This window comes from Fulmarus glacialis, unplaced genomic scaffold (assembly GCF_000690835.1).
Source record: "Fulmarus glacialis isolate BGI_N327 unplaced genomic scaffold, ASM69083v1 scaffold44549, whole genome shotgun sequence".
NCBI classification, from domain to species: Eukaryota; Metazoa; Chordata; class Aves; order Procellariiformes; family Procellariidae; genus Fulmarus; species Fulmarus glacialis.
Genome location: NW_009232411.1, coordinates 38,915 through 53,269, shown reverse-complemented (window position 1 = coordinate 53,269; position 14,355 = coordinate 38,915). Strand labels below are relative to the sequence as shown.

At 43.5% G+C, this 14,355-nt stretch overlaps 1 protein-coding gene across 1 annotated transcript in view; it reads right to left on the bottom strand.

Annotated features, from left to right (window-relative positions):
- Positions 1 to 2,335: 2,335 nt before the first annotated feature.
- The window catches only part of LOC104069125 (sodium channel protein type 5 subunit alpha-like), a gene marked incomplete at both ends in the record, with an annotated part of 50,180 nt that continues 38,160 nt past the window's right edge, over positions 2,336 to 14,355 (bottom strand). The window contains one exon of the mRNA XM_009584874.1: positions 2,336 to 2,806. Within this exon, the coding sequence (XP_009583169.1) occupies positions 2,336 to 2,806 (471 nt within the window). The remainder of the gene's footprint in view (positions 2,807 to 14,355) is intronic.

Genomic DNA, 14,355 nt, shown 5'->3' with positions numbered 1-14,355 from the left:
ACCATAATTGTGCCCTTTCAGTGCAATCATGTAAATTTTGCTCTTGTTCACGTTGTCCTTCCTTTGCAAGCTCTGCCGTGGTTTCATGGCCGTCCTGGAGGGAAGGAGGTAAGGACCCCCATGGAGTTGGGGCTAGTGACACTAGTGACAAAGCTAATTAATACATTTCTCAACTCCATGCCTTCTATTTAACGCTAGCAGTGAACTATAGTATTTCACTGCAATCCAAATATGTTGTGGTCATGTGACAATGTTACTCGAACGTTTATTGAAAATTTCCTGAAAAGATACAGTGTGAAAACAGTATTTTGGTTTGCTGCTTCTGCTGGGTTTTGTTTCCTCCTATTTTGTTTCACTCTGAATCCTCGATGTCTATATTACATATGATAATGTTTCAATATTATTGAAACAATCCAAAGAAGTTTTCTTAATATTTTCAGATCAACTTTTATTCATAATGTTCCGTTTCACTAACACGCCTATTTTTCTACATCAGTTCTCTCCCTTATGACTCTAATAGATCTCACTGAAGGTCTAATTCCGCATTTACTTGCTGTACAGCATAAAATGGACAGCTACCTGTTCGGTCTACTAGTATACACACCAGCACCTACACGGACACATTGTGCAGCTAAATAGAAATCCACATTTCTATACTTCTAAGGTACAGTAAGATGTAAAAATCCAAAACTCTCCATGGTCTATGCTGGAGTTTCGCTTGCAATTGTGAACGTTGCTATTTATCTTGAGAAAGGTGGAATACAGGGGTGCAACATGCACACGTGTGCATACACAAACACACACACACTCATGCTTCCAGACCTCATGGACACTTTCAACAGTTTCAACAAACTTTTGCTTTGCACTATGACGGGAAAATCTGAGTTTTTAAGATTGTGACCCTCTGTCAGATGTAGCAGAAAGGAAAAAAATCAAAAAACAAACAAACCAACCAAACCTCTGGAATTAAACACATTTATACACTGTGAAATGCACTTATACTACTCAGTATTTGCAGATCAGCTAATACTAAGAAACCCATCTATTATATTAATGTTTCACTTCCCAAGTGTACTCTGCTTGTAGGTTTAACTAATACAACGAATAAAAAAGGACTTTAAAAAAAAAAAAATAGATATTATCGGTGCTACCCACACTGATCCACCGGTCATTTCAACAAAAGTATTCGTTAAAAAAGATACAAAAAAGTCCCTAAAAGTGATTACAAAAAATTTCAGGCTTTTTTTTTTTGTTACTTAGGTGTCTGTTTGGACAGTGGGGCTTGATGATAAAGTTTTCTGACTCCTTGCCCTTCAGCTCCCCAAGGGGATGGTCAATGTGTAAGACTTGCTGGTGAGCGGATGCACTAACACTGTGAAGATTTCTTCAATGAAGCAGGCGCAATTAACGTTTAGCAGCCAATTTGTGCCCACCTCCTGACACAGAGTCCTTCCTCAGGGCTTTTTAGGACAGCCCTTCTCTAAGGACAGTTTTGCTTCAAAACTTTCTTCCCCTCAGCCAAGAGATCGGGGATCCCTCCTGACAGCTGGATCTGAAACAGGAGCTTTGATCCATTGCCGGCATCAGAGGATGCTGGATCAAGGCTGGAGGGTCTGGAAAACATTAACTAGATATAGTGTGTGAAGCCAAGAGATAACTCTGGTAGAAAGGGAAGAAGGGGAGAGGGAGAGAAAAAAAAGCGTTCCTGTGACGATTTTTCTTCTCTGTTTTACACCAACACTTCAAGCCACACAGTATTTTTCAGCCTTTACTACTGGGTGCTCTGGGGAATACTAAAATCTGCCATGTCACACGAAAGAACAGGCAAATAACTATTTTTCCTGTCTCAATACATAAGATTATATATCTTGTCTCTTTCTCTGGTGCCTTGTCATATCAGCCTCTGCCTCGTTGTATTTTTAAGAAACTACCTGGGCCTCAATTCTTGCTGCACAAATCAAACCAAGCTATTGCCCATTTTTGCACACTGAGAAAATCCCCTGCCATAGTCAGAGGACCTAAGATTTGTTCTGTAACATTCCCATGATTCAGCTGAAAGAAAAAAAACCCACAGACTCCTGTGTGAGAAAGGGTTTAATTGCTCTGGTTAGACGAATTAATCTAGACAAGCACGAAGAATACAAAGGGAATGCCTCTTGCTGAAGACTGAATTTTGCTCTTAGATATGCACATGTAACTTCTTCTGAAGTTAACAACATATCAAAGGCAGGATTAGGCCATAGAACATTTGCATCACGAGCCATGGATCCAGAGCAAGGGTAGGAACAAAGGCCATCTTAATAAGCTGCAACTAGCAAACATTTTAGTTGCCTACCTGCTCCATTTCCGTAAAGGTGCTCTGCTCCTCATCTTCCTCCTCGATATCCGACTCTCCCACAGCAATAGGAACACAGATGGACAGGTCAGGATTGGTCATAAAATCATCATTGTCTGTAATTCCTAGGTGTTTCTCTCCATTTTTATTCATCCCATCCTCAGCGTGGTTCTCTTTGTGATTCTCCATGTCTTTGCCAGGCTCAGCGCTTGTATGACTGTTCACACAATTGTTAAGGGCACCTGTATTCTGGGCAGCAAGCTTCATCATTGCCTTCTTTTCAGCCGTCGTCTTGGGGTGCCGGAGGACATTGCAGCAAAAATCCCACGTCGTGTGTTTCACGTACTGAAGACCCCTGTTGATCCGAGCAAAAGCAAGCTGCAGGTTGTTCATCTCCCCGTCCTCATCTGGTGCGGAGAGGTTGTCAGCACTGAAAGAGCTTAGCAGCAAGGCAAGGAATAGGTTGAGCACCTGAAACCAATAAAGTTAAAAGGAAATCAATGGTTAATTGTGGAGGACAAATGTTTGGTCTTGGAAGCAGGAGGGTCTGAGTCTCATCTAATCTGTGCCACTGCAAAACCACCAGTGTTCATGGAACTATCTCTAATTATAGGTGATGAGAAGGAAAAGAAGGAGTGCAGACATTTCCAAACACTTTAATTTCAGCATGGACAATAACACACTCTAACATTCCCTTTCCCTCTGCAACACCCCAAAGCATGAAAAAGAAAAGGCAAAGCTCAGAAACAGAATATGGGATAAAATTTTCATTGGAAGATACGTAGTGTAAATATTCTCATAAGCGGTGGTATATTGAATTTCTTGTAATTGCCAGTATTCCACCTTGGAGAAAATCACTAACTGCAACGCTTACTGACATCCAGAAAGGTACTGCTTACATGTAGAAAAAGACTACAGGAAGAATGTTTTCCGGACCTTTTTGATTTTTACTCAGTGTGAATATTGTAATTTATATTTCATAGCATATAATGATATACATATACATGGCACTTAAACCAAATAGCATACTTGGAAACATTTCTAAATATTTCTATGTATTTTCACAGACAGTCTTGATTTAAATATCCTCTTGGGCTATGAAGAAACTCCATTGTGACTGCGAATAAACACCTAAAAGGTCATATAGTTTCAAAACCTTTGCCCTCCAGGCAAAAACAACCCATTACATTCAGGATTAATGTGGCTAAATCTGAGCAGGGCTCACCCCCAAAGCAGGCTTGGGCCTGGAAATGCTGCTACTAGTCAGGAAATAACTATTTGAATATTTTCACAGATGTATGGGAAGATCCAAACTGAACTGGAGACCGTAAGTTGGGTTCCCCTTGTTCCTGCAACTTCAGAACTGTCTACCTTTGCTGGTAGCACACTGCAAGATCAGACACAACCATACATTTGGGTGACATATTTGATGATTTAAACCTCTTTTTACCTTCTAGGTTTTTTTTTTTCCCCTGCAATATATACAATTATAACTAATAAATAGAAACATTTTCGTCTAGAAGGGTATTCCCAGTAATACATCTTGCAGGGTGATCACCAGCTGCTGTGTATAGGACATGACACCTGCTTGTGGTCCGAGAAGGTATGAATTACAGGTTTTGTGCTGGATTGACAAGGGCAAGAAGCTCACACCGGAGGTAGATGCCTGCGATGACGGGAATGGGGCAAAGGCGACTCAAACCAATATCAGCTAAAATATATTTACCCAAAATAAACTAGGACCAAATTGCCTGGTATCAACTCATCTGCCGCCTGTACAAGGTGGGTGGGTGCCAGCTCTGTGGCGCTGCAAGGCAGAGATCAGTGCTGCAGCTTTTTCACTGTTTTAGCAATAAAATGGACTTTGTGAAGGTATTTTCTCTATGATCTCTTGATGCTACCAGAAATACTTCTAAGTCCACTGGCTTCTGTCTTTCTGATAGTATTTTAAATTGATGAAGTCTAGTAGACCAAAATAAACAGTACTGGCCCTTACCAAACAGCCACAAGCTTTTGCTATCATCCCCCCACCCATTCCCCCTTATTTCAAATATTCAGAATATATGAGCTGGAATTTTGAAAACTAGCCTGGTCTTAATCACTGTGGTGACTCTGCATTTGAAGTGTCCTGTCAGTACTGTTTTGTAAAGTACTCTTTGCAATCACTGTGATTATAAATGAAAGCAGTTGGTAGCACAGCAGATGCCCATGTCCATTATGAACTGCTGAATAAACTTGCTGCACTGAGCACTACCCTGCTCTAAAGTAAAGTGAGATTAAAGCTCATTGTTTCTTAGCTGGTCCATCATACTGGAGTGCCACTGACAGCTTGTGTGGGTCTCCTCTTAATCACTGTGGCGGTCTGGTATGAATCAATCTTTCATTACATATCCCACTCGGAGGTATTGCAAGTGATGTTGTCTGATGGGTAGTTGAAAACCAGAGTACTGGATATACTGCCAAGCAGGTGGGAGTCTGTCAGCAAAGGAGTCATTGGCAGAATCACTTTAGCCATTTTCAACCAAATTTGATAGAGGGATGAGGTCTCAGAGATAATCACATTGCTACAAGCATCCTGAAAATAAACATGTGGGTAAAGAAGAGACGCTGCCCAGGCCACCAGTGCAGACAAAGCTTGGAATGAGACACAGCATGTGTCTCCTTCCCAGTGGCAACCTAGGGGGGAGCTGGAGGAAGGAAGGGGGTAAAGAAATCCAGAATAAAAATCTTCTGGACTTTATAGGTTCAATTCGGTTACCTTAACAGAGGTGTCTACTGTTGTTTGAGGTTATCTGAGACATCTCCACTAGACCTTCAGGAGATTTGTGTCCTCCTAAAGCTGCAGGTTTCATCTAACCAGAACACGATGGGGTGTCGCAGCAGACACCAGACTGGCGGTGTTTAGGGAACTGAGTCACGCTTCAAGGATGGCAGCTGCCTCCAGACTCAGGCACCAAAGCTTGAGGGTCTAATGGGGCATCTAAGCCCTGTTTCAATCAAAAGAGGTTCATCATATAGACAATGGAGCGTGACCAAATACAGGTGACCATGTTAGGGCTGCATGCAGCTGCCAATATGTAGTCATCTAGTGCCAACTGACCCTAGCATGCCCAAGTCATCCTGAGGCAACTGGCTGACGCAACACACTATTATGGGAGATCTGTGTATAGTTGGAGGCCAGGATGGATACCTTACAGTATCCCCAGTGGCGTTAGACAAAACTGAGCCAAGCCCTAGATCTCTGCAGACTGTAGTGGTAGCTCAGATGCCTTCTCCATATATGAATACCTCCACGTAGGCACACAAATTTTGTTATGTGAAGCTGAATTTCATTCTATACTTCATTAATTCTGCTGTTTACAGAATAACTTGTTTGAAATACCTTGTTTTACTTTTCTGTATTTATTTCGTATGTCAAACTACAGTTACATAAGTTTATCCAGATACACCTGCAGGTGCATATAATAGGTAGTAACATTCTTAGTGTTGTTATTTACCATGGATTATTAAGGCAATGTTGTTTACTTCCAGAACTGCAGCTGACATTTTGCACAAAGAGCTATTTGCACTTCATGCTTTTAGCCAAAAATAAATCTCAAATATCATTTCCTCCTTCCTTTTTGAGCAGGTAACCTTAGAGGTGTATTGCTGGGCGTTCAAATAGAGTGAACTGCTGTATAAGCACTTTATGTTTACTTATTCCCCCCATTTCTCTGTACATGCATTTTCCAGAAAAAATATATGCTCAACCCATGACACACCACATTTCCTGTAAGAGGTTACTAATAATATCCAGTCTTCCTGGTTACTAACACAATGCTTTCAGTTTAAGTAAAAGCAAACTAAAGACTAATTCAGTTTTCAAAAGCAATGGCAGATTTGTACATCCATACGCATCCCCTTAAAAACAAATCTGCTTTCCTGTGACACCAAGCAGCCAGGCTCTAAAAGCAGGTCACTTTTTTGGTCTTTGAGGTTAAGAATCAAATGACAGACGCACTCAAAACAAACCCCAACTCCTTTAGCATAATGACGTTAAGCATTTACCCTAATGACAATACAGCGTGCTTTCATAGGCTTTCTCACTTTTAATGCCTTTCCAAAGCTAGTGACTCCGGTTACGCAATTATAAGGCACAAAAGATCAGATTCATCCAGTCTAATGTCAGGTGCCTCCCTGAGGTGCTTAAGCTGGAGGAGTTTTCCTAGGATGTCTGTAGATGATGGAGACAGTCTGGCAACCCAGGAGATGCTGAAGAGCTGAACCATCTCTGGCGGTGCCTACTGAAGCCTAGGCTAGCTTGGGTTTAGTCTCTCACAGCTAGATTAAAGTTAGGGCACTTACCAATGCAGACCAAATAACTAACACAGAATCATAGAATCATAGAATATCTCCAGTTGGAAGGGACCCATGAGGATCATTGAGTCCAACTCCCTGCTCCTCACAGGAGTACCTAAAACTAAATTGTATGACTAAGAGCGTCATCCATGACTTGTCAAACCCAGCCAGGTGTCCAGCAAGTCCTTCTTGGTGTCAGCCTGGTACTCCATGCTCCAGGCCAGTGGTGGCCAACCTTTATAACCACGCAACCTTCACCAGGTAAGAGGAGAGCACAGGATGCTTCAGCCCCATCCTGAGCAGAGCTGCAGCACACAGGTAGCAAGCCAGGCATTGCACGAAGTACTGCACCAATTCTGCGGTCACAGCAAGTGAAGAGCATAGAGGCATGAAGCCGTGAAGCTAATTCAGCTCCCCAGCCATGGGGAGAAAACAGGCTGCTGGAAGGACCCCTCGTTCCCAAGGAGCCCTAGGCAGGGGCTGCTGGTGGAGGCTGGGAGCCACGTATACTGCCATGGTGGGCTGCAGTCTGAATGCCTCAGTTCCATCGCCTCCTTTTGTTTTGGCCATCACAGTACAAAAACAGACAGCATAATTTCAGGTGATACCTTCTGATCAAATCATCTTTGAAAATACCTGTCTGCAAACTCTGTTGCTGAAGTTAAAATACTTTTGGAGCAAAAGCATGTGACTGCTCCCTCATTTCCCTTCCATTCTTGTATTTACCTTGATTTGGCAAAAATGGAGGGATACAAATCTTTATGTATTTAACCTTCCACCTGTCATTCAGTCAAACAGTGTCCAGCCCCTGCAATCCTCCTGCACTCCTGTGAATTGATTCAGCAATGCGTTTGCTGCCCTGCACTCTCTGGGGTCATGCGCTGCACTGAATATAGGCTGAAAACCCATGGGAAAGTCTAGGGCCATTTCTTAGCAGATATTGAAAATAATTCTGTATGTCATTTAGCTAGGAGCGAGAATGATGTTGCACCTGCACAAGTTCAATGGCAGGGTTAAGCCATCTCCAAAGTGAGGTCCTCAGCTACTGGTCTTGTCTGATTGCAGAGGATCTAATATGAGTTCACCCATGTGGCTTTTCCTGTAGAGGGATCTGTCTTGACCGCATACTGCCAACAAAACAAGGGAGTTTGATTTTCAAATCCCTGGTCCTTTCCTGTGCATGAAGTTTAATGAACTTCACACTGAGCAGCAACTAAGACCAGATGTTCTCATCTGCCCAGACCACAAAGGACGAATCCTAGTAGGCTGGAGTTAGAGATGGGATCACCTTTTCAGGCTGGAGGTTCATAAAGCAGAGCAGGTCAGGAGCTGCTCTCATGAGCACTTGGTTGCTTGTAAGCCCACAGGAGCCTTCAAACAACTGAAGATACTCGGACTGCAGATGTGTACCGTCATCTCCACTGCAGGAGATGGGAGGATAGGAAGGACAGCTGAGGGCACCTGTGAGGGACCTGCATCACCTGAGGGTCTTCCCTGTGGAAGAGGAATCTCCTAGGAGCCAGCTAAACAGATTTTTCTATAACAACAGAGAAAAACATGCCCCATCAGTGAATTTTGTCATGCAAAAAAGAAAGCAGTTAAAATAAATTGTATCCCTGTAGCAGCACATTGTCATTGCTGTCACTCAGCTGCATAGAAAAGCCCAGGCAGAGCAGCATGGTGAGGTACCTGCCAGGATCATCAACTGCTCATCTAACACTTTTTCTGTGGATAAAACGGGACTTATAGACTTCAACCTACTCCAACTCACTTCTCCAGCAGTGCCTGTTAGACACAGACCAGCAAGAAGCTCTTCAGGCACTCTCTGACCAGTGGAAGAAACTGATTTTCTTCCTTCCTGTTTGTTTTCTGATGGCAGTGGACATCTGCACTGTTCTTTGGCTAGCACAGATGGGAAAGATGCAGTTTTCTCTTTGGAAACCGTGATGACTTTTAGCAAGCCTAATACAGTATGTACCAATTATTTTATTTTGTTTACTGTAGCAAAATCCATGAAGCTGCAAAGAAAAACTGCTCATAAAGGGGCTTTCACTGTATCAAGGAAGTGTGAGATCTAAGATTAAGCCAGAGACCTGCAGTAATAGGTCATCTAGTCCATCTCTCCACTACTGGAGCATTATTTCTTTTCTTGGAAGTGTATTTTCTAGTCCTTTGTACATTTTCATCCCAGGGCAAAGTTTACCAAGAGAGAGTACTCCTGCAAAAAGCAATTTACATATTCCCTTTTCTATTATTTCAGCTATTTGTGCTTGGATAAGAGGCTTATATCCTCCCAGTCCAGTTTCTCTTTATCCTGTCAATCTCATAATCCCATTCTCGAGATACCTCAGTTTCTTGCTGTCAAAATCATCATGATACCACAAGTATGGCACGAGATCCTTGTGGCCAAGGGCAGGTGGGAGAGAATACAGGTTGGAGCAGGATTGATCTCCTTCATGTTTCTTGCCCAATATCAGCTAGGAAAACACATGGAAATGGGGATATGGATTTCCTGCCTAGCAGCCATACAACTTTGTAAGCGTATGTGTTCGCAGGACTGTGTTTGATCCTACAGGCTAGCAGTTGTAGATGAGAGGTTTGTGGGGCACTATAGTACCTGTTTGTTGCAACAGGAATTTTTTCTTATCAACTCCATGCTAATCTGTTCAGTGAAATAACTAGTTTATCTGTTAACTATAAATAATAATGTAAATAAATATAATAATATAAAAAGAAAATTTATAAAAATAATGCGCCAAATTCAGCTTATTTCCCATGTAAGATTCCTAAACTACTTTATGATGGTCATAAGAGCAGATGGTCTCCACAGGAAAGAAAAATGGAAGTAATATGGTAGGAATAATTCTCTGATATGCAAATACAAAGTGATTTAATGTGAATGATTTCCATTTTCCCGAAGAAAGAAGACAACAAGGCCTGATTTTTCCCCTAGCCTCTCAGCTACCATGTGCATTTCCCCTGCCTGTGCAGAATAGCGCTTGCAGACAGTCTGCTTGAAAAACACAGCCCTGGGGCACGGCTGGCACTCACACTCCCTTTAGGGGAGTCGAAGGCATCTAGGGTTCCCTTTGTAGACAGGCTAGATCCAATCCATATGGTCAGAGGAGCTTGGGTCCAACGTGTCCCATCCTAAAACTGGTGGCTGCACCAGGTGAGATGAAACGAAGGAGTAAAAATGCCCTTTCTCTCCGTTGACTGTGAAGAATAGGTAGGGTGGCTGATACAGCTGTAGCTATCTGCACAGTAGACTCTAGAAACCAGGTGAGATGAATGTTTCCTCCATTCCACTAGTCTTTTTGTGGTATTTACCATAAGGCTAAGAGTTTTGCTGACCGTTCTCCACTTTGGGTATTGACATTCCATTTCCCCACAGTTTCAGTAGTCTCTTGTGCAGCTGGCTGTCTTTAAGCAGTACAAGGCAGAGAAGCGATGCTGGACGGCAGCTCTGCTCACCCGCGTTTGATGGTGTGTGCATGGGTGGGGGGAACGGTCACCCTATTTCTCACTTCAGAGTTTAAAGGGGTTTGTATAATTAATGGGACAGATTCCTCGGTGCTGTTCTTGCCACTTTACATAGGAGTAAATCTCCTTGAGTAATGGAAGGGTAGATTAAGCCCATTAATTACACTTCGCAGCACGTTTGTGTCACGTAGGAGTTTTTTGAGGTCATTTTAAGCTGCCATTCAACCCTCCCTGCTTTCAGTGGAGCTATAAAGCCGCACTAGCACTGGGGTATGTCAGACCCGGCATGGGTACACCCTATTGAGACGGGGAGGCAGGCAAAGGGCACCACGTCAACACTGCTCTTGCTGCTAGTCTGACACGCCGGACCACACGATGAAAACACCTCTCCAGAGAGGGAGGCTGAACTGGGAGGGGAGGCTGGCGCTTCCCCAGCTCCCATCTCGCAAGGACCAGCCACCGGTCCTCTGCTTCTCCTCTCCCCCAGCCAGTCTCTGCAGCACCCCGAAAGCAGGCAGTACAAGGGGACCTATGTCCTTGTCCCCAAGATTTGAGGCACACATGACACTTCGTACCATGACCTGATGGATCCCTCACGTTGCCAAGTCTTTTTCATTTGTTATCTACCTACGTGGGTATAAACGTGCACACAAACTGTACCACTTCAAGTGCTGCTCAAGAACTACTGAATTGAATTTAGATTTTTCTTCATTTTAGCTGATTACTTTCAGTGTTTTTTGAAAGTAAGTCTTTTAGAAATATCAGAAGACGAGTCTCTGGAAACCAAGTGCTTCCTGATCTGAAAATCTTATTCTCCAAGTCTGATTTGAGAGAGGAGGGTGGGATGGTGAGTAAAGGCAGATATATTCTTTCCACTACTAAAGCCACAGTGTAAAAGCAAACATGTTCCCACAGGTTTTTCATCAGATATCAGAACAACACTAATTCACCAGCATAGCAAGAGCTCCGTCAGAGCTGCTGTGGACTTCTCAAACCACTGTCTAGACAGACAAACAGTGCTATTGGACAAGTCCAGTTGTAAATCTCTCCCAGCAAGATAGCTGTGTTTGCAATGTTAAAGGCTCAACTACCCCAAAAGCATAAGGAAAACTACGGAAAGTTTGTTGATTACAAACCAAGAGACAATTACCTTTGTGCTTAGTCAACAGAATTGTTTAGCTGTCATGGTAATGAGGATGTCAAGACAATTAGAGAGCAAGACAGACTGCAGAGGCTTGGACTGACTGCACACATTTGAGAGTCTTTGCTATTGCTGCTCCCAGCAAGGAGTGACGATAGGTGAGAAACACCCATATTATCCCTGGAATATTTTCACTACTCATATGCAAACACCACCTCATCAGCTGCTCTACCAATTATTATACAATGACTAGACACACACAAAAAAAAACCCAACTAATTTTGGAAGTTGAAGCTCTGCGGTTTTTACCCAGAGACCACCCCAGCCCTAACCCTGCCTGGCTGGGCTCACGTGGAAGACACTGCCTGGTCAAGGCAGAGTGGGATCCCTGGAGTCATCCCTTTAAAATTCAGATCCTACACCTCCCTGGAAAGGGGGACACCCAGCCATGACCAAAGACTGTGTTAAGATTTGCACTCAGTCATCTCCAGCACATCATGTTCCTTGGGCACTCAGGACTGGAGATCAAGAGAAAGAGGTAATTCCCATTCACACATGGCAGAAAATAGCTGGGGAAAGGTAAGCCACAGCGAACCAAAAGGATAAAAAAAACCCTGGAAACAGAATAGCAGAGAAAGAAAGCCAGTGAAAATGGCCACAGTAAGGAACGACTTCCCTGCATCGAATATATTACACCAAAGCAAAATTAATATGAGGGTAGGCCCAGAGACTAGACAATTAAATCAGAGAGTCAAGAAATAATTAATACTAGCTTTTCTTTTTTTTTTTTTTTTTTTTTAATAGGGAGGGGAACACTATTTCCTTTAACAGTTATTATCTAAGCCACTTCCCAGGTTTGATATTATAACTTGGACTCCATGATGCAATCACACTTTCCTATTAAGGGAAATGTGAAAAGGATGCCTATTTAGTGAATTTGGGGGGTGTAAGGAGGTTCTGATTTTTTGCATTTTGCAAGTGCAGATTCCTGAGAGAGCAGAACAGAGTGACAGAGCTGAGCTGTCTGCCAGCCAGGTGGGCCTCTTTCAGGAAAGCTATGAAATAGAATTATAGAATCATAGAACAGTTTGAGTTGGAAGGGACCTTTAAAGGTCATCTAGACCAACCCCCCTGCTGTGGGCAGGGACATCTTCAACTAGATCAGGCTGCTCAGAGTCCTGTCCAACCTGACCTTGAATGTTTCCAGGGATGGGGCATCTACCACCTCTCTGGGCAACCTGTGCCAGTGTTTCACCATCCTCATTGTAAAAAATTTCTTCCTTATACCTAGTCTAAATCTACCCTCTTTTACTTTAAAACCATTCCCCCTTGTTCTGTCACAACAGGCCCTGCTAAAATGTTTGTCGCTATCTTTCTTATAAGCCCCCTTTAAGTACTGAAAGGCTGCAATAAGGTCTCCGCGGAGCCTTCTCTTCTCCAGGCTGAATAACCCCAACTCTCTCAGCCTTTCTTCATAGGAGAGGTGTTCCATCCCCCTGATCATTTTCGTGGCCTTAGAAATAGATTTCTACTAGTAATTTTGCACAGTACGAAATCTCCTGCCTTCACAGCACACGGCTGGGCTTGCAGCTTTCACATACTTCTGCTGGAGAAGACCGATGACTCAAAAGTGGGACAAACCCCTATCTTTCATTAAAGAAACCGGGCAGGAGGGTTTACCAGCAGTGATGCCAGTTACGTCTCCAAAACGAGAGCCACCCTGTATTTGCAAGGCAGGAGGTGGTGACACACATGCTTCACTGCTGTCCTAAAAAGTGACCCATTTCCTCTGCCATCATCTGCTCCCCGTTCCCATGGTGCCACCAGTCAGCAGCCCGTCCCCTTTGTTCTCTGGCTTAGCTGTGGCGACTTCTGCAGGTTTCTTAGAGCTTCCTAAAGCCCCAGAGAGATATCCTTCTTCTTTTGCAAGAAAGGGAAGGCAGTGGATGTCCTTTCTTCCTGCAGTGTATGTCTACAGGATAAAGCTGGTTCTGAGCTGTGTTTTGCAGAGAAGCATTACTAAAAACATGAGAAAAACACTTTGTGGAGGACTGGCTACCGGCATCCTTCAAATCAAGTCTGTGCTCAACCGCATGATCAAAGCAAGCTCTTCGTTCCAGGCATGATGACCTCATCTTTGACAACCTTCTTATATCAGGAAATATAAAGGTATTTTGCTGATGTGGAAATTTGAAAATTATTTTATTTATTAATTGTATTCTGTGTGCCCGGCTGAAATCCCAGCAACTGGGTTGCTCAAAATCTTCTTTAGTGCAAGACAGACATAAAATTGGGGAAGCAAAGGAGAAAATCAGTGGTGTAAGTTGTCCATAAGAGCTTTTTTATGAGTTTATGCTCACTGCCAGTCTGCTAGAGAGAAGAAAGGAACCGAGAGCTAGGCAGCTAGTCCATTTTATGATCTAAAAATTACATCTGCAATAGTAAACAAAGACAAGCCAAGGCCTGTTCTCCATCCCTGAGGGTAAGCAGCTGACCTCCCTTCCCTGCTCTTCCCCCAGGCAGGATTGCTTCGTGGCTGCTGCCCCCAGCCAGGGCTGTCTCCTGAATGCCCAGGCACCAGCTGGGATGGGGTGGCCAGGGAATGTCCTACCAAGTCAGAGGAGGGACACTCATAATATTTGAGTTCATGCCCTTGCCAGTTTATAGATGCAGCCACCTGTCTGTGTTTTCAAGCAGAGAGACATCAGGAGGCATTTTGCACTTGCTGAATCTCTCAGAAATGGGATGGCATGACATCTAAATGTGGAAGACAAGACAATTACAGGAGAGGAGAAGGGACACGGAAGTCCTTCTGGAAGAAACACCCATACAAAGAAGTTTGTAGCACAAGGAGCATGAGAGTGCTCTTAGTTGTGCGGTTGCAACAAATGAGTGAGGGGGGCCAGAAATAGAAGGGAACTGGTGGTGGGGAGGAGGCAGCAAACAGGGGAAAGGGGACAAACTGAGAGTAGAGCTGCTTGAAAAATGTCCATCCCCAAAGACAAATGCAAGTGCCTCTCTTCATCTCCATGAAAATTCAGCATGGAAAAGTATACTT